The 21,388-nt window shown below is 48.5% G+C and overlaps 1 protein-coding gene across 1 annotated transcript in view; it reads left to right on the forward strand.

Moving 5' to 3' along the window:
* The window catches only part of WFDC1 (WAP four-disulfide core domain 1), a 126,313-nt gene extending 106,070 nt beyond the window's left edge, over window positions 1–20,243 (forward strand). Inside the window, exons 6-10 of the mRNA XM_083165543.1 lie at window positions 9,840–10,035; window positions 14,022–14,105; window positions 17,334–17,474; window positions 17,899–17,940; window positions 19,665–20,243. Of these exons, the coding sequence (XP_083021669.1) occupies window positions 9,840–10,035; window positions 14,022–14,105; window positions 17,334–17,474; window positions 17,899–17,940; window positions 19,665–19,726 (525 nt within the window). The 3' untranslated portion in view covers window positions 19,727–20,243. The remainder of the gene's footprint in view (window positions 1–9,839; window positions 10,036–14,021; window positions 14,106–17,333; window positions 17,475–17,898; window positions 17,941–19,664) is intronic.
* The last annotated feature ends 1,145 nt before the right edge of the window (window positions 20,244–21,388 follow it).

Raw genomic sequence — 21,388 nt, forward strand, 5'->3', positions numbered from 1 at the left:
CTAGATAGTGTATACAATATCACAGAGGGAAGCATATGGCTGTACAGTATATATACAGGCGGTGCTCTAGGTTTCCTCTGAGCACGCGGTGGAGCCTGCCTATGACAGACAGGGCCCGGAGCCACCCGCCAGACTGACTCCATTTAGTCTCGTTTTGCTTTTCCAACTGCAGACACCTGGGATGAATTATGTAATCGCCGCTGAGAAAGGCCTCTATTTCCAGAGAATTATTCCAGCCCTGTAACTGCAGTCAGGAAATGTTAGAGCACTAACTTTGTGCAGTGAGGTCAGCTCCAGAGCAGTGAGTATCTAACTTATTGGGCCTGTCTACCTGCTGTGTATAATGATATATTATGGTATGGTGTAGCATGCAACCTGCAGGGTGACCGCTAAGTGTCCCCTAGATGCCTGGAAAACAACTATCCAGCCAATTATGCGCTATGTAAAGCATCGTACACACGAGGTGCAATTCATTTTCTATTCAGTGTTGATTTGTTTGGGGTATGGGTCGACATACAGTACATTGTGTCAGCACCCGATGTAATGGTTAGCATTACTGCCTCACAGCGCTAGGTTAAATTCCCACCCGGCCCTAACTGTGTGGAGTTTGTATATTCTCCCTGTGTTTGCGTGGGTTTCCTCCGGGTACTCCGGTTTCCTCCCACATTCCAAAAATATACTGGTAGGTTAATTGACTTCAATAAAATTAACCCAAAAGTGAAGGTGTGTGCGTGTAAGAAACTGTATTATAAACTGTATAATTGGGTCGACCACTAAATGTCAACTGGCCTTAGGTCGACACAGACAAAAGGTTGACATGCCTGAGGTCGACAGGGTCAAATGGTCGACACAAGCATTTAGTCCACATTAGGAAGGTCGACAGTCAAAAGGTCAACATCTGGCTTTAGTGTTTACCAAACTTTGTAATTACAATCCAGGTTTTAAGGATATCCATGCTTGAGCAGAGGTGACTTCATTACCTCAGTAAATTTCATTAAACCATCTGAACTTAAACATGACTATCGTTAACACCTGGACTGGAGTTTTGGAAACCCTGTTTTTTTTTTTTTTCAGGAACTTGCGCGGAAAGTGCTGCTAGGCTGTGTGGCGGCGGTGGCTGCGACAGGCTCGGGCAGGTGGGATCACAATTCTTGCGTGACTTGTTGTGATTCTCCACACGTGGAATGTAAGGTAGCAGGAAAACTGGGTCAGGGGAATTAGGAAGCATTGTCTAGGCCTGTGCTGCCTAGCAAAACCTCAGTTTATAGCCTTGTGGAAAACAGACTGCAGCACAGAGCCACGTGGCCAGCTAGGCCACGGAAGAGTTAAGTGGGCTGCAGAATTGGCAAATAGAGGGGACCAGCTGCGACGCGTCTCAAAGCCGAGGAAGGAGCAGTAATACATAATATATACAGAAGCATCATCCATACAGGCAAAACCTCATCGAGGACAATCACACGGGAACTCAAGAGCACCATCTAATGTACTACTAAATATTTACATAGCACAGCTATTAAATCAGTGTTGTATATATAAAGTGATATACAGAGAAAATCCAATAGTGCTGTGCACAGGTACTCAGGCCGTGAGATCTTCCAGAGAGCGCCAATCACATTACTGCGGCCAATCGAGCTCGACCTATTGACTGTCGACCTTATTAGTGTTGCCCTGCCGACAGCATCCCATGGAGTAGAAGGATGCGCTGACTGTAAATAACATTACCAGGATGCATGGTGGGTAAAGTGGGAACCCCAGCTTCCTGCCAATCACCTTGTGAACCGCCTGTGAATAAAGAAAGCAGCGGGATTCCGTCGCTGGCCAGTGTCGTGCAGGCACAGTTCATTGATTATCAGCCGCTGTGCAAATTTGCCTAATCATCATAACCCCTAACCCTAATACCTGCAGCCAGGGCTATTTTTGTGCAGGCTCCAGCAGGAACTGAGGCCCTTATCCTAGTTCACTCTTTCAGACAAAATATTTCTTAGATGGACAAAACCATGTGCACTGCAGGTGAGGCAGGCGTAAAACCCCACCCAAATCTAATTATCTCTGCACAAGTAACACCTGCCTCACCTGCAGTGCACATGGTTTTGTCCATCTCAGAAATATTTTGTCTGAAAGAGTGAACTAGGATAAGGGCCTCAGTTCCTGCTGGAGCCTGCACAAAAATAGCCCTGACTGCAGCCAACCCTAATATCCTATCCCAATTAACCCCACTATCCTCACCTCGAAACCTAATTTTCTATCTCTAATACCCTCACCCCTAAGAACGCTAAAGCAACACTAATATCCTATCCCTAATACAAAAACCCTTATACACTAGAAGATATGAAAGACTAAAGATATTGGTGAACAATTTCCCTTGAGTTGATAATGAAAGATATTGGGCCCTTTTCCGCCGCACATCGCCGGCCACTGCATAGAAGATAATAATCACATACCGTATGTTACTGCATTATTATCACAAAGGACAGCTCTTGAGATGCAGCCAGTGATGTGGCAGAGGGTCCCCAGCAGCTCTCCTGCTCCCTCCTCTGCCCAGGCCAGAGACTCTGCTGGCTCTGCCTCCCTGCACCCAGAAGTGGAAGTACCAGGCGAGGGAGGAGGAGGTCAGTGGTCCGGGCAGCACAGCATGAGGCTGCTTGGACACAGGTGGGGGCGCATTGGTACAGGGTAGTAGGGGTCAGTGCGAGGAGGTGGGGGTCGGGATAGGAAGCCCATAGGCTTCTATAGCGATACCGCATTTTTGCTTTAGTACATCCCGCCCATTGTGCGTACATGCTGAATGGTTTGATGAAGTATACAGTATGAAAGACAAAAGATATTGGCAAATTGTCTGGGACACTTAAGTGACTGTATAATATAAATAATGGGCTGGACCTGGTTCCCAAAATACAGGTGACAAAAGGAGTAGGGGTCCCCCGTATTTTGGAAACCGCTCAAACAGCCATCAGGGTAATGCCATAGCCAGGGGACACTTATTATATAAGGTCCTGCAGCCAAAGCATTAACTATGTGGCTGGTCATCTCAGGCTGGGTGGACCCCAATAAAGGGGTCCCCCCTCCAGGGTGGCCACTGGCCAAAATACTTAAATAGACATTGGTGGCCAGTGACCTTTAACATTGGTAGCCTGGCCAGTGGCCATACACTACTGAAAGCTTTGGTGGCCAGTGGCCGTACAGTGCTGAACACACTAACAGCAGCTGCATTCTTTCGGAGTAGCTGCTTGCTGGAAGACGGGGATTCATATACTTCCCAATACAGCAGAAAATCCGTCATCCAGCAACAGCTGCTCCGGATAAATGCTGCTAGTTCAGCTTTCATTTGTTCCAGGCGGGGAGTTTCCGGAGTGAGCGGCAGGCTTGACTATAGGGGGATGTCGCTCATGTTATTTTTCACCTGTACACACGGTAACGATACGTACAAATGGCATGAGCAACATCTACCAGATTGAGATGCATGTCCGGAAGACATCAATATCGTTAATGATGGACGGATTGTTAACGATATAGAGCATACACACTAAGCAATATTGTGCAAGACGTAGTTCATGAAGCTCTTTCTGAAAGATATCTTGTACAATATCTTCTAGTGTATATATGGGAAAGCAGTGACAAATGCAGGATTTTTAGAGGGGGTTTCCAAAATCTCCCACTCTGCAGCACATTGGAGTAAGTACATGAGTCTGGGAAAGAGGTAACAGCCTGGTCTATAGTATAGGTTGTTTCAAACATTTAAATAAGATAATTGGTCAGGAAAAGGTTAAACATATAATAAATAAATACACAAACATAATAGAACCAGTGCTGCACTTTCTAAGCTCACAATCTCCCACTACATGGTAAGGCTCCTGTCTCTTCCTCCTGGCAGCTGCTCTCCATTTTGATGTTTGAGGGCTCAGATACACACATACAATAAATGTGGAAGAAGAAGCTGGTACACTGGGCATGTGCTCTGTCCCTTACACTGGCAGCTCTATTGATCATATTATATACCAGCGTTGTCACAATTTAAGGCACTTGCCAAGACAAGGGGGGTTTCTGGGCAACCAGAAATCCCCCCCTGCATAAGCAATATGGGAAGGGGCAGACTGGATAGGGCATATGGGTCTGATTTGCCTTCATATTCTATATTTCTGTATTGATACAGAATCAGCATGCTCTGCAGAACATTGTAATCCGTCACAGATCCAGTGATGCAGCCAGACTGACAGGGCGCTGCGCACGGGCTTACAGCCGTAGAGCTGGTTTGTTTTAGCCTCCAGCCTGAGTTTTCCGGTGTTTTATTAGTGATTATTATCCAGCAGTAACACGCTGCATCAGGAGGGTTCTTCTCACTCCCAGCTGTCTACAATACAGGGGTTCGGCTGAGGACATGCCCTGGTTACATGAGGGGAATGTGCCCGGAGCAGGCCGTCCTGGACATGGCAATTGTACAGGACACTTCTGTTATGTCCTCGGAGACCATCGGGCCGGCGGTGATTGCAGAACTCACCGGCAGTATAAACTGTGTATAAAGACAGTGCTTTGTAGTTTACGTCCTGTGTCACTGGCCGCCTTCCCAGTGATTTACTTTAGAAACAGAGTTTGTTGTGGTGAAATGGCGGTGGCAGGCCTAAGGGTGTCTGAAACTTGCGCTACTTTAAGATGTTGCCTGTGGCTGGGTTAGCAGATGGCAGCTGCTTCCATGTCCGCTTTGTTCCAAATAATCACAAAATCTCATTGGTCCGAAGAATCTATTGCTGGCTTTTACCAAGTGCCGAATCCTGTGTCCTGTGTACAATGCGGAGCCCAGGACTCTGTGTCCCGTGTACAGTGCGGAGCCCAGGACTCTGTGTCCCGTGTACAGTGCGGAGCCCAGGACTCGGTGTCCCGTGTATAGTGCGGAGCTCAGGACTCGGTGTCCCGTGTATAATGCGAAGCTCAGGACTCGGTGTCCTGTGTATAGTGCGGAGCTCAGGACTCTGTGTCCTGTGTATAGTGCGGAGCTCAGGACTCTGTGTCCTGTGTATAGTGCGCAGCCCAGGGCTCCGTGTTCCGTGCGGAGCTTAGGACTCTGTGTCTGTATAGTGCGGAGCCCAGGACTCGGTGTCCTGTGTATAGTGTGGAGCCCAGGACTTGGTGTCCCGTGTACAGTGCGGAGCCCAGGACTCAGTGTTCTGTGTATAGTGCGGAGCCCAGGAAGCGGTGTCCTGTGTATAGTGCGGCGCCCAGGACTCGGTGTATAGTGCAGAGCCCAGGACTCTGTGTCCTGTGTATAGTGCGGAGCTCAGGACTCGGTGTACCGTGTACAGTGTGGAGCCCAGGATTCGATGTCCCCTGTACAGTGCTGAGCCCAGGACTCGGTGTCCCGTGTACAGTGCGGAGTCCAGGACTCTATGGGCTAGATTTACTAAGCTTGAAAAGTGATAAAATGGAAAGTGATAAACCAACCAGCCAATCAGCTACTACCTGTAATTTTTCAAACACAGCCTGTGAAAAAGCAGGCAGGAGCTGATTGGTTGGTGGTTTATTACTCTCCATTTTATCACTTTTTAAGCTTAGTACATTTGACCCTATGTCCCGTGTACAGTGCTGAGCCCAGGATTCGCTGTCCCGTGTACAGTGCTGAGCCCAGGATTCGGTATCCCGTGTACAGTGCTGAGTCCAGGACTCTGTGCCCCGTGTATAGTGCGGAGCCCAGGACTCTGTGCCCCGTGTATAGTGCAGAGCCCAGGACTCTGTGCCCCGTGTATAGTGCAGAGCCCAGGACTCTGTGCCCCGTGTATAGTGCAGAGCCCAGGACTCTGTGCCCCGTGTATAGTGCGCAGCCCAGGGCTCTGTGTTCCGTGCGGAGCTTAGGACTCTGTGTCTGTATAGTGCGGAGCCCAGGACTCGGTGTCCTGTGTATAGTGTGGAGCCCAGGACCTGGTGTCCTGTGTACAGTGCGGAGCCCAGGACTTGGTGTCCTGTGTACAGTGCGGAGCCCAGGACTTGGTGTCCTGTGTACAGTGCGGAGCCCAGGACTTGGTGTCACGTGTACAGTGCGGAGCCCAGGACTCAGTGTTCTGTGTATAGTGCGGAGCCCAGGAAGCGGTGTCCTGTGTATAGTGCGGAGCCCAGGACTCGGTGTATAGTGCAGAGCCCAGGACTCGGTGTCCTGTGTATAGTGCGGAGCCCAGGACTCTGTGTTCTGTGTACAGTGCAGAGCCCAGGACTCGGTGTCCTGTGTATAGTGCGGAGCCCAGGGCTCCGTGTTTTGTGCAGAGCTTAGGACTCGGTGTCCCATGTATAGTGCGGAGCCCAGGACTCGGTGTCCCATGTATAGTGCGGAGCCCAGGACTCGGTGTGCCGTGTATAGTGCGGAGCCCAGGACTCGGTGTCCCGTGTACAGTGCGGAATCCAGGACTCGGTGTCCCGTGTACAGTGCGGAATCCAGGACTCGGTGTCCTGTGTATAGTGCGGAGCCCAGGACTCTGTGTTCTGTGTACAGTGCGGAGCCCAGGACTCGGTGTCCTGTGTATAGTGCGGAGCCCAGGACGCGGTGTTGTGTGTATAACAACCAGTTGCCATCCATTTCCATCCAGTAACCAGTGGAGATATACCTGAGGTACTGCAGTACATGCACAGTACACACCGCAAACCAGTCAGCATTGGATCCGGGGGGTGGGGGGGGGTGTGTGTGTGTGTATATGTTCAGGATTACTCTGTCCCTTGTCTTAACAGCTGGCAATCTAGTTGTTGCCAAGCAGCTGTTGTGGATAAGGGGAGAGTCAGGGTGTATAATATTAACCTTCATGTAACCCCCAGGAGCTGACGGATGGTCTGTGTCAGCAGCTGCAGATGTTTATTGACTGTGTATTGAGAGACAGGGTGCAGGGTAGTCACCAGTCGCCCCAGTGTATGGGCCACTAAGTAGAGATGTATGTATTGTAGATTTATGTGGGTGTATGCAGGGCCGGATTAAGCCTTCGGGAGGCCTTCGGGGGGCCTAGGTCACTTTAGACAGAGGGGCCCTCTCCCTCTTGTCATTAGTGGCCACAATCTGCACAGGAGAATATTACACAGTCACATACCTCCCAACATGACCCATGCCAGGAGGGACAAAATGCTCTGCTTCTGGACTTTCCTCTTAATGTATGATTGCCATCACCTGTTTTTGAACAGGTTAACTAATAAGAAAGGTGCTTCACCACAGGTGATGGCAATCCTAAATTAAGAAGAAAGTCCAGAAGCAGAGCATTCTGTCCCTCCTGGAGAGGGTCATGTTGGGAGGTATGCAGTCAGAACACAGAGTAACGGCAGTATAAATGTACAGTCCATAGATTTGCTAAAATAGCAGATAAAGCAAGTGGCAATATTAGCAGCAAAGCCTTGCATGTAGATCATACATATGTATAATGTCACTGACCAGTACAAATAAACCGTGAGGCAAGTTCAAATGTAAGGATCTGTTATAAAGCAAAGGTAGGAACAGTGCGCTAAGAGAGTACATGTAAACACCAAAGTTGCTAGTAGAGTACATGTAAACTCCATGGGGAAGCGTGCTAGTCAGGGCATCTGAATTATCAGAGAGTTGTACCCATAACATATGTGGCCTTCAACTGGAGGTGGTCAGAAGAATAGGGAAAAATTACGTGGGAGAGTACGTACAAACCTACCGGTATTAGAGGTCTTGCAGGATCTAGAATGTACAGCAGGCTGATAATCTGAAAGCTCTAATGGGAAAGTGCCCATAAGGGGCTCGGGTTTAAGTAGCATTGTTCAATGGGTAACTGCAGGGTATATATATATATATACACACACACACACCACATAAAAAGCCTGTGTTTGTCCCTTTGTACTTTGCTCTGTTGGAGACCTCATTGGCTTGGTGCTGCCTCTGATAAAAACCCTTCCATGACGAGGCTGCTGCTGTCCTCCACAGGTCTGATAAGCATGTGATGAGCTCCACAAATCAGAGCTCAGCACAAGCCTATCAGCCTCTGACCTCTTGTGCAAAGTTGCAGTCAGTGTGTCTCGGCTTCAGTGTGCCTTGGCTTTTAATCATTGTCACATCGGCAGATAGGTGAAGCTTCAGCATGATCCCACTCTCATGCACACAACCTTTAAATACATGCTGACCTCAGGGGGCCCCTAGATAGAGGGGAGGGGTGCTAGTATGTATACTAGTTCTCAGGTCATAAAGACAGAACAGCAACCGGTATGCACAACATTTGGATTCCTCCCATAGAGGTGAGGAGAAGCAGTAGTCTTTTATTATATAAGATATATACAGTATGGGTGTGTGTGCGTCTTTATACAGTATATCTCTTATTTTTGAGTGCCATCTGCAGGAAACTGAGAGGACTGCAGATATATACTGGGCAAGGCCTAACAGTTGAAGTGTTGAAAATTAAAAATCTATATACTGTATCAGAAAGGTTATCATTATGAAAGCAACTATGCAGTCTATGCAAATCTAAGTAGCTCTGACCCTTGTACTAATCTGCGCCAGAGACAGGCTGATCAAGGAGCTGACACTACGAACCCGCCCTAAACAATGCGTAGGCATTTTCTGCCGCTATTTCACCTCGTGCAATGCATGTGCAGTCGTTCGATAATCGCATGATTTGCATATTCTTGATTAGCGATCTATGCTGAATTAGGCCCATTTTCTCAGAATGAAATGTACGACATAAAATTAACCTATACCAAATGTAAAGTTTTAATGATAAAGGGTTTATTCCATTTTAATCACTTACATTATTATCCTACATTGTATTTTCCTGAACGCATAGCACATCTCATGTTATGCTAATGGGACCAATATTTTCACAGTCTGCAAAAATAGGTTCAATAGGGTGGAGCTACAGGAACTCTGAGCCTGGGGGGTGGAGCTACAGGAACGCTGAGTCTGGGGTGGAGCTATTTAAAAAAAAAAACTTATATTGATATATATAGAAACGTATCTTATGGAAAGTACATTTTGGCCCAGGATAGGTTCAGGAACCCAATTCCTGATGATATATTTAATAAGAGGTTTAGTAACTGAGTTCCTGCTGTAGATAGCACTGGGTCTAACACTTCCACCCTCCACCCTAATGGGCTATAGGTTCTAATGCTCCACATTCCACCCTGATGGGTCTAACAGTTGCATGCTCCAACCTGACGGTTGTACACTCCACCCTGGTGGTCCTGAGGGTTGCACGCTCCACCCTGGTGGTTCTGAGGGTTGCACGCTCCACCCTGGTGGTCCTTACGGTTGCTCGCTCCACCATGGCGTTCCTGGCGCTTGCACGCTACACCTTGGTGTTCCTAACATTTGCACGCCCCACCCTGGTGGTCCTGATGGTCGCATGCTGCATCCTGGTGTTCCTGACAGTTGCACCCTCCACCCTGGTGTTCCTGATGGTTGCATGCTCCCCCTTGGTGTTCCTGGCGGTTGCACGCTCCACCTTGGTGTTCCTGGCGGTTGCACGCTCCACCTTGGTGTTCCTGGCGGTTGCACGCTCCACCTTGGTGTTCCTGGCTGTTGCATGCTGCACCCAGGTGGTCCTGATGGTTGCAAGCTCGACCCCGGCAGGCCTGATGGTCCCACGCTCCAACCTGAAGTGAGTAGGAAAGCTGACCATTGCAGAGGCACCAGCATCCTCAGATCCATCAGATCCTACCATTTTGGGAAATCTGTTTTACTATGTATTATGCTCTGGGTGTGAAGGTAACGGCTATTGCTTGCTAATGGGCGACACTGAAAACATCTTCGGAATATGACCATTTAGAATAGTTTGCGCTGCTGCCATTTTTGGGGCGTATTTCATTATTCCGAGCTCACTAAATAATAACAGCAAATACTGAGAGAATTGTGTTTCTTCCCCCAGGACTATGAGTACCCGCTGCACCCGCACAATACCAACTACCAAAAGAATGACCGGTGTCCCCCTCCCCCACAAACGCTGCCGGAGCGGGCCTGCGACGTGCTCAGCTGCAGATCCGACTCTGAGTGCGAGAGACACAAACGCTGCTGCTTCAATGGCTGTATCTACGCCTGTCTAGAGTCCGTTCAGCCCCCGCCAGGTACGAGGACACCCCCATGTTACAGTGTCCATGTGCTGTAAAATGAAATAACAAGATAGAAAATGTATTACTGTAGATTATAAATGGGATAATGCATTTGTTAGTGTATAGTACACAATGTCCACATTAATGCTGCCATAACTAAATCAATACTCCCATCTATGTTGTTACTATTTGGTAGACTATATACATGCATACCTCCCAACTTTGAGGAGGGAGCAGGAGGGACGCTGGGTGAACATTTTGGGGGTGTGACCTTGCGGGAAGGGGGTGTGGCATATAATTGCAATGCTCCCGCGAGGCCACGCCCCTGGTTTTGCCGCTGTGGTGGCATGAATAGACACTGTGCACAGCATCTATTCATGGGTGACGGGGTGGGGACTCCAAACTGCTCCCCTGCCATGGGACACTGCTGGCCCCAGGCTGGATACGGGAACTTCCCCAAAAAATCCTTATAATGTACAGTATTGAGAACATAATTCTGGGTAGAGTCTATAGCACAGATACCAGGCAGTGTGTGTGGGCCTTCAGCAACCTGACAAGTAATCACCCAAGGCCCCGGCACTGGCTGGGGCCCCACATGATCTATATGAGGCACTGCAACTGACTAGGGGGATGAGAGGTGAGGGGGAGGCCACAGTCCGCACCACATGATACGGGGGCAAGACTGTGACCTCAAGTCTTGGCTGACTGAAGATCTGAGCCCTTGTTCCACAGAGCGTAATAATTAGTGGTAATGGTTAATTAGTGATTGTTAGTAGTAATTAGTTATTAATCAGTGGGTGATCGCTGGAGCACCCAGTAAGAGGTAGGATTGCCTGATGGCGTGTGGGAAAATCCTGGTAAGATCAGGGTACATAGTTCTATGTGACCGTCGAAATCTTGATCTTATATGAAATTGCGTTGTGTTATCTTTTTTACTGAGATTAAAGGTGTGGCCCGTGTGAAGGTCATAGGGCCACACATGCAGCCCCTGAACGAGATCAGGTTGCAGGGGTATCCTGGCAGCATTGTGTGCTGCCCATTCCTCCAGTGTGGGAAAGGTATAACTCAGCAGCAGACTGGAGACGATGGCTGCTGATATGCCAGACGCACAGGGAGGGGCGGCGCTGCTGCTGCTGATGGAACAGATGGAAGGGAATTAAGGGGTCACTACAAGTGCAGGAAATTCTCTAACACAATGTAAGAATGTGCTCAGCACCTGGGAGAGGAGGCGGATTATACCGCTTCCCTGCGCTCACAGACACGGAGAGAGAAAGTGTTACGTGTCCGCAGAGACTGAATACGTACGTACATACATACATACATACATACATACATACATACATACATACATACATATATATACACACACATTCTCCAGGCCATTACTTCTACAAGGAAGTTAGTGGGAACTTAGACCATGGATTTTGGCCTTTGATACAGTGATCACATGATCCACATGGGAGCTAGGTCTAGGAAGCAACTTTTGCACTCAAACATTGTCTGGAATCAGGGAACAAAGAGTAAACGGATCATTTTCAAAGGGTATGGGTCATTGGGTCAACAGAATATAGGTCGACATGCATTGGGTCAAGCCAGTGTTGGACTGGCCCACAGGGGAATAGGGGAAATCCCCACTGTCTGAGGCCTACCTCTTCCTCTAGGAATCAGACTATGTACCTGAATGACACATTCTATATGTTACCTTATATTATTCGGGCACATTATTGTGCATGCACTAGCAGTATTCACTATCATTTACCATACTTTTTAATGGTTAGCCAAACCTCTGTGAAAGCTGGCCACACCCCCTCTGAAGATTAGCCACACCCCAGTCCGACACTGGGTCGACCACTGAAGGTCAACAGGGCTTAGGTTGACACCTAAAATATGTCGACATGGTTAAAGTTGACAGGGTTGGAAGGTCGACACAAACAGGTTGAAAATGGGGAAATCAACAGCCAAAAGGTCGACATGAATTTTTCCTTTTTTTTTTTTTGCCTGAATCTCGTCACAGTCGACATGACACTAAAACGTAGCACCGTGTCCCCTCGAATGGCTCGCTGCTTTCGCCATGCTTCAGGCTCAGTGCCTCGCTGCACTCCCCACACTATTTTATTCTCCCACCACGCCCTAGTGCAGGGCTGGGCAATTGTGGCCCTCCAGATGTTGATGAACTACACATCCCAGGATGCTTTGCATTAGTTTTGATATGTGGCCATGCTGAAACTGATGCAAGGCATGCTGGGATGTGTAGTTCATCAACATCTGGAGGGCCGCAATTGCCCAGCCCTGCCCTAGTGGATGGTAGGGCATGAAATACTGCAGGTGTCGGCACAAAAAAAAAAAAGCTGAAAAACCGACCTTTTGTCAACCTTCCCCATGTCGACCTAATGCTTTAGTTGACCTAATGACCCTGTCAACCTAACACATGTAGACCCTTCAGTCATGTCGACCTTCCTGCATGTCGACCTTCAGTCATGTCGACCTAGTGCTTATAGACCTAGTGACTGTACCCCAAATAAACTGCATGCATTTTGGGACCAGAAACCAGTCTGCAACTTGTAAATTAAATGGGGTAGAGGTAGAAGAATCATTAATGGAGGATTTGGGGGTTTACATTGACAATATACTTAGCGGCACACTACCCAATGTCAAGGAGCAGCGGCCAAATTACATTGGAGAAGAGGGGATATGATTAATATATACAAATACATTAAGGGTCAATACAGAGAACTGTCAGGTGATCTGCTTACTATGACGGCTGTACAAAAGAACACGCGGACACCCCATAAGGTTAGAGGAGAGGAAGTTTCATACCCTGCGAAGGAAGGGATTATTTACGGTAAGGGCAGCTAAGATCCAGAATACTCTACCGGAGAAGGTTGTGATGTCAGACTCAGTTCAGTTGATGTATTCAAAAAAGGTTTAGACAAATTTGTAACAGAAAAAGTATCCAGGGATATAACCAGTGTTCCCTCTAAGCTGTGCGCACGTGCGCGCGCACACAACTCGACGAGCGTGCGCACAGACATTACAACAGAGCGCACAAAGCAGCAGTGGTCCCTTTTTTGCAGTTGTGGACTCAATTAGTGTGTGTTTCACCCATTTAACTACATTGTGTGCTGTGTTTTGAATGTTTAAACATTTAATATCATTTTGAAGTAAAGTTAACACAAATGCTGAACGTAATTTTCCAGTTATATATAAGTGACGCACAAAAATTTAAATTTCCTTCCAAAGTTGCACAGCCAAAATCTTTTGCCGCACACACAGCCTTCGTAAAATTAGAGGGAACATTGGATATAACCATTAATTACAATGTATAAGGAACAATAACAGCCATTTTGGGTTATCGGTAATTCTACTTAAAATAGATAAAATGTAACGTCATCTGGGTCTCTTTTGAAATTCTATGTTAAAATGTTAATTATCATAACCTGTGCAGCAAAATAAATCAAAAATAGGTTGAACTTTATGGACTAATGTCTTACTTCAACCTCATCAATGATGTTACTATGTGTTATCAATAACACACTTTATTTATACAGCGACACTATTGGTCCGGGGGTTTTCAGGCATAAAGCTGCACATTTTGCTTGATAAATGTCCCCCATAAGCTGGGGTGCAAGAGAATTAAGCAGTGATAATAACAAGAGGGAGGAGGACCCTGCTTATAAGAACGTACAATTTACATGGGGGGGGGGGGGGGGGTGTAATGTTCCTTTTCCTGCATTTCTGCTCAGTATTGTAAATCCTTAGGGACATGTTGGGTTATTATAAGACAGGTGGGGCCTCATGGGGCTGCCGAACCAGCACTAGGGGATTTCTGTGGGGCTGGAGGGAGCTCTAAATTCTCAAAATCGAATTCCCTAATTTGTCATTCACCTCTTTACTGAGCATCCAAATCTAAGTAGACATAAAGCATATTCACTTCCTAGCTCGTGTGCGCCCCCTGTCTGTCACAGGGCAGTTTACAATATCTGTTTATCCTGTTGTTTTAGTGCTGGACTGGCTGGTACAGCCGAAGCCTCGCTGGTTGGGAGGAAACGGTTGGTTATTGGATGGACCGGAGGAGGTATTACAAGGTATAGTACAGAACCACACTCCATGGTAACAGTCACATCACACAAATTGGGTCTTATTGTGTGTATGACATATCAAGGCCGGAACTAGGCTTTTGGCGCCCAAGGCAAGGCAATAGTTTGGTACCCCCCCAAAAAAAAAACTACAACAAAGCTGATGGTAATGCCCAACCACTCATATATATATGTGTGTGTGTGTGTGTGTGTGTGTGACACGCTATGACTGACTTCGCCAAGGCCCATGTGTGGACGCGCTGCTGCTGTGCATGCACAGTAGCTCTCTTCCAGGACCAGTAACCATATTTAGGGGCAGCTGGCATCCCCATTTCCCTGACTCCAGCATACCCACGAAACTGAGTCACCGGCAAAGGTGCAGAGCTTTACGCCTGCACCTGCTCCATCACTACAGCTGGTGGCACAGCCTGGATGTGCAAGAGCAGAGCTTCCAGCAGCGGTGCCAACCATCAGGATCCTCATGGAAAACCAGTGGTAGCCCCTTTTACATTCCATCTGGATTTGCATATGGGCCAGCAGGTAGTTTTGATCAAGATTCAGCTGCCATAAATTGCACCATTGTCACACGGATTTACCGGGTGAATCCTCCCAGCACTTGAATTCCTCAATAGTCTACACATATTATAATGAACAAATGAAGAAAAAAAAACAAAAACACAGCTTATGCCACATTGACACATACAGGGCGCCAGCTTATTACATGCAATCACTGACCGCAGACTCGCCAGGGGCTATCTTATTAGCCCTGATAAGCCCGCACTTGCTACTGCTAATTGGGGATATTGTTTGCAGGCAGGCAAGGCAAAATCCCCAAAACATGGCTGCAGCGGGCAAAACACACAAGTTGCACTGAAGCTGTGTATTTTCACAGTGACATGTGTTCTTTTATCCGGTTATGTAATCAATAGCCCGATAAAAAACACTGGTGAAAAGATAGATAGATAGATAGATAGATAGATAGATAGGAACTCTCTCCCCTCCCCCAAGGCACTTACCTGGTCCTCTGACCTCTCTGCCTTTTTCCGCTCTCGGTGTATCAAAGCCCCTTTTACTGCAAATCTTATCTCAGGGTTGCCGACCCTCCCGGGAGTCTCCCGAAAATCGGGTCCCCCTCCCGGCCCCCCGGAAGGGTGGGCAACCCTCCCGGAATCGGTGGGCAACCCTCCCGGAATCTGGGGGACCCCCCTGAACCCACCGAATCGCGGCATGTAAATGCCGCAATCCGCGGGTCTCAGAGGAGGGGGCGGAGCTAAAATGGCACAATCGCGTCATTTTAGCCCCGCCCCCTCCATGGATATCAGTAATTTCTTCTATTTCCCGTAGAGGGGTCGGGGCTTAATGACGTCACCGCCAAGCCCCGCCCCCGATCGGGTAAGCAAAGTCTCCTCTCCGGGCTTCTCCCGGAGAGGAGCATTAAAAAGTCGGCAACCCTGTCTTATCTTCCCCTCACTCTTCCGTTAAGCTCCGCCCCTTTTTGTCTGTACCTTCTATTTTTCCTGGAAAAGGAAACCTTGGCTTTTCATTGGTGGGGGGCGGCCATCTTTATGTAGCCTGTATGGGGGCAGCCATCTTCTTTTAGCTCCTGCTGCATGTTCAGCAGCATACAGGAGCAGAGCCAACTTCTGCCTGGCTTCCGCACGGCCCTGAATTACTTATACCAGGTGATGGGTAACTGGGGCTGGGGGGGATCGCTCTGCATATGTTTGTTGTCTGCTCCGAGCCAGTGGCGGAGCAGACAGCATAATAAAAAAATGTAGTGTATTTTTTGTTTGTGCCCCGTGATCATGGGGCCCTTCTGACCCTTGGGGCCCGGGTCAGATGTCCCCCTTGACCCCCCCCCCCCCCCCCCGTCACTGGACCTGGTAATGCCACAATAATGCGGGGGGAACCTGACATACATTATACACATACATTATAGGGGGTCTCTGCCAGCATATACACTGACCCAGGGAGGGTGGGGGGTAGCTGGGGGTCTCTGGACCGCACTCATGGCCCAGTCTGCGGAGTGGCATAGCCTCCCACACCTCAAACACCATGTGGCCGTGCTCCCACAGGGTCTGAAACATGTCCAGCTCGAAGAAGACGGCGTTCTGTCTGGTGCACTTGTTCAGCATCACAGGAGGTCGTGTCTCCCTCCGGCTCCCGGCACAGAGCAGCAACTACAGGCAGGGGGGAAGCTCCGCACAGGCCCAGGGACCAGCTTCCACCTGATGACACTGCCGGGGGAACCTGACTGGTGCTGACAGCATGCACACTCTGCCTGTCCCTGGCCTCACACACAGTGTCCTCTCAGCCTCTCCGCTCTTATCCTCCTCCTCAGTGCTGGTGGGCACCAGAGGGGTGGGAAGAAAATGTGGCAGCAGGGGAGGTACGGCGTTCCGGCAGTCTTGTCCTGGACTTGTATGCAAGGTTCCTCACCTCCTGTGTGATTCCCCCCCATTCAGCGCCCAGGGCACCTGACCCCCTAGCTCCCCCTAGTTACAGCCCTGGACATTGTTAGCGGATTATGGACACCTGAAGTTCAACAGGGTCAGAAGGTTGACAAAAACATTAGGTTGACATAAGTTTTTCACATTTATTTTAGCCGACAAGTGCTGACAGGCGGTATTTCATACCCTACCATCCACTAGGGCCTGGTGGGAGACTATAATACTGTGCCGAGCGCAGCGAGCCACGCGGGGGGACATGGCACACTTAGATGTGTCCTTGTGAATTATGTTGACATTCAGGACAAAAGCCAGTGAAAAACTCATGTCAACCTTTCAAGTCGACCTTCCCAATTGTCAAACTCATGCTTGTGTCAACCTCCCGGCCATGTCGACCTATTTCAGGTGTCGACCTAAGCCTTGACTTAATGTATGTCAACCTTCACACAGTCAACCCTATGACCCATACCCCCCCCCCCCCCCCCAGCAGCTACCGCCATGCCTTGTAATATTACACATGCCAATGCACGATGGAATAACAGTACCCTTCGGAGTGTCCCCTGCGCCAGCTTCCCATCCTTTCCACCCTCCTTACCCACTGTCTGATGTAGAGTAATGCCACCTGCAGGAGTGACGAGGAGCTGGGGGCAGTCAGGACAGGGGGCTGCCCCAGATTGGCTGTTGGACTGCAGTGTGTGACAGGCCCAGAGTGTATCTTATACAATGTACAAATGTTATTGTCAGTGCCAGTCTAATCTGTCATCTAAGAACCTTTGTGTCTTGCCAACAGCTGAAGCCTGCAGTACCACGGAAGATGGTGACGAGCCACTGCATTGCCCTACTGGGTACGAGTGTCATATCATCAACCCGGGCAGCCCAGCAGAGGGCATCCCAAACAGAGGACAGTGTATCAAGCAAAGAGGAAACTCAGGTCAGTGCGAGTATTGGGCACACTGTCCTGACCCAGGTTCATAGGAAAGGCCGGAGCGCCCTCTACTGGCAGCATTATAAGCAGTCTGCGACCTCAGCAGAGGGGGGGGATATGGTCGCTAGGTCGACTTTGAAGCTCGACATACATTGGGACGACCACTAAAGGTGGCCAGGGATTATGTCGACACAGGAAATAGATAGACATGGCTAAGGTCGACGGGGTCGGGATGTCGACACATGCATTATGTTGACAATTGGAAGGTCGACAGTAATAAGGTCGACATGAGTTTTTTGCGGGTTTTTTCAGCCGACGTTTTTGGTGGAGGTGACACATATGGGTGATGGCGGGCAGTGGGTATGTGAATAAGCCCTATACATGCATATACCTGTTACAGGACACATATTTCTCATGTATTTTATTCTAGATGGGAGAAACCTGAGACACAAATACCCCAAAGAGTTTCAGGGTAAGTCAGTGCTATTCATACGCTACCATTGTTGTGCTGTCCCCATTCAGGGTCCTTCTGTGAATAGGGACGAGTTACCCGGCCAGCTCTGCAGCGCAGGATGAGCATTACGCCAGTGTTACCAGCTGTATTATATGACAGATCCCGGACTGATAGAATGTCAGCAGTCTCTATGGGTGTATTCTCTCCCCGCTGTCAGTATAGGATATCTCAGCGATTCTCTGAAATCATCAGGTTCAGTGGAAAGCATTGTCACTGAGCAGCGAAGTATTTCTATGGCCCCTCCCCCACTGAACATTCTGTTACATCAGCTGAGACCGTGGGCGTGAGAACTGGTGAATTATTCATCACTTCCTCCTGCTGGGGTAATGCCAGACTCCTTCTTCTGTCACGGATAGTGAGTACAAGGCTCCTGTCATCTGCAGCTCATCGCTCTCCCTGCGTTCCCTGTGCCTGCTTGTCAGCCATCCAAGGCAGAGTCATCGGACCTCTGCCATCAATGGCAACACCAGCGACCATTGGTGTTAAACCAGCGATGTGTTACTAGCTATCCCTAATAGCCTGTGGGTTGCATGAACTCACACAATAACATGGGTGCCATGTTCCTGGAGACCTGAGCATGTGCAGTAGAGATGTCCCTGGGAACAAGGTGGAATCACCATGTTCCTGGACACCCAAGGGAAAAGGTGCAGGTGCCATGTTCCTGGAAACCTGAGCACGTGCTGTAGAGATGTCCTAGGGAACAAGGCACGGGTGCCATGTTTCTGGAGACCTGCACATGTGCAGTAGGGATGTCCTAGGGAACAAGGTGCGGGTACAATGTTCCTGGAGACCTGAGCACGTGCTGTAGAGATGTCCTAGGGAACAAGGCACGGGTGCCATGTTTCTGGAGACCTGCACATGTGCAGTAGGGATGTCCTAGGGAACAAGGTGCGGGTACAATGTTCCTGGAGACCTGAGCACGTGCTGTAGAGATGTCCTAGGGAACAAGGCACGGGTGCCATGTTTCTGGAGACCTGCACATGTGCAGTAGGGATGTCCTAGGGAACAAGGTGCGGGTACAATGTTCCTGGAGACCTGAGCACGTGCTGTAGAGATGTCCTAGGGAACAAGGCATGGGTGCCATGTTTCTGGAGACCTGCACATGTGCAGTAGGGATGTCCTAGGGAACAAGGTGCGGGTACAATGTTTCTGGAGACCTGAGCACGACGTGCTGTAGAGATGTCCTAGGGAACAAGGCACGGGTGCCATGTTTCTGGAGACCTGCACATGTGCAGTAGGGATGTCCTAGGGAACAAGGTGCGGGTACAATGTTCCTAGAGACCTGAGCACGTGCTGTAGAGATGTCCTAGGGAACAAGGCACGGAGTGCCATGTTTCTGGAGACCTGCACATGTGCAGTAGAATCTGGCACAAAGCCAGAATCGGTTGCACCACAGAAGAGCATATCCTTCACAGGGACCCACTCCTTACTTATACCACCCCTGCCTGGGCCCACTCTCCTCCTGGCAGCATAGCAGCCACATCCCCGGCGCCATGGAGAGATTGCGTGAAACATTTATTACAATGAGTACAGTGTAGCTGTATACATGTGCATACATAGGATAAGCCCCAAGAATCAGGACGCACTAATGTACATGCACCTGGGGGGATCAATAACATAGGGGTGCTTGCACTATGGTAAATGGTATCTGCTGTAATATACTGGGAATTACTGTGTTGCAGATGGGAATTATAATAACGTTGTGGTTGGATTAGATAAACAGCCCCAGAAGCACTTAGGATAAAGGTCAGTATCATAAACCCATGTATTACTTTATATGTATGGAAATAACACATGCCGAGTTCTCATTGTCCTGTTCATTCTGATGCTATGTCCTATGTTATTGTGTGCGCCCACAAGCCGATTCCTCTCACCGTTTGTCTAGGAGGCTTTTGGATAACTTCCATTCATTGCAGCATTTCCTAAACGTATAGCTTTATACCAGCAGAATGCTCGCTGTGCTTTTCATCCTTGTCTTTATATCAACTGGTCATGTTACTTCTGTTTGCCATGGAATATGCCATAATGATAGGGATGGCCATCATTGCCATTGATGGCTTCCATCGTTGTCCATAGTGTAACTGGCCACCGATAGTGGCATACTATGCAGTGGACCATTGTTGTTTGTAGCTATCGATGGACATAATTTTCTTTCATTGATTGGCCTGTGGGCCAATCAGTATATTGGGGTGGGGCTTCACAGGTGTCGGGCGAGCTATGCTCCTTGTCCTGGCCCTGTTAGGGGAAAAAAAAAAAAACTGTTCGTTTATGCTGGACATCAATGGAGGGAAACCATCTGCATCTCTGCATCAATGGCAAAACTATTCTACATCGGTTATAAACCATCAATGATTTCAAATCATATATGGTCGATGGCCATCCCTACATTTACATAACGCTGCTCGATGGTCCCTCTAGAATGCCGGGTCCCTCTCTGTGATGCGTTTTCTGATCGCTTTGCCAGTATGCAAGCGCTACACTGCGCGCAATTTGACTTGAAGGAATAACTGCGCTGTAGCACCTTACACCTCAACCATAAAATAAAGTCTCATTTATTAAAAGTACAGCTGTCATTGAGTTACACAGAGATAAGTAATCTAAGGTACTCCCATGTCTAAAGGGTTGCCCTGAACACAAAGCTACTGCCTGGTAAATGCCCACGCTGAGTTTGTGTAATAGTCAGGCACTGGTCGCCGTGTACTTCTGCAGGTCTGACACTCACAGAAGCAGGACGGAGGTGGGAGGGGTCACGTAAGATCGCACTTGTATAATTGTAACCTCACACGGGGATGCAGATACACCTGCCAGTAGCCGTATCACTTGCCGGTGCCTGAGGGCTGCTACTGACTGCTGTAAAAGTGCTGTGTGTACATATAACATAATAATAATAATTCCCCTATAATCACAGACAATGATTGCAATAATTAGTTACTTTAGAGCAGGGCTTGACGGCTTTAAGGAAGTAGGTAACGGCGGCCTGGTGGATTTGTAATCATTCATTTTCTCTTTGTTGCACACCGGAATCTTTACTTGTAAAGAATATCCCAACCTTACATGTATGTTCTATATACTGTACAGAGGCCTAAGTCTGGGAGGCAATGGAGTCATGTGCCGCCGGGCTCCTGCTCCCAAGGGGGCACCTCTCCTCCCCTGTAAATTTAGATAAGGTAATTGAAAGCCTTAAATATCGCTTCTGTGGCTGACTTCCCTCCTTGTAGGACCATAGACATCACACTCACTTTATTTTAAACATAACATACATACATACTTACATACATGCATACATATATTTATATACTGCTACCATACATCTGTCACACATAGCTCTCAGTGGGCCTTATTCTAGTTCACTCTTTCTGACAAAATCCTTCTTAAATGGACAAAACCATGTGCACTGCAGGTGGGG

The sequence above is a fragment of the Crinia signifera genome, chromosome 11, assembly GCF_055691185.1.
Source record: "Crinia signifera chromosome 11, ASM5569118v1, whole genome shotgun sequence".
In the NCBI taxonomy this organism is placed as follows: Eukaryota; Metazoa; Chordata; class Amphibia; order Anura; family Myobatrachidae; genus Crinia; species Crinia signifera.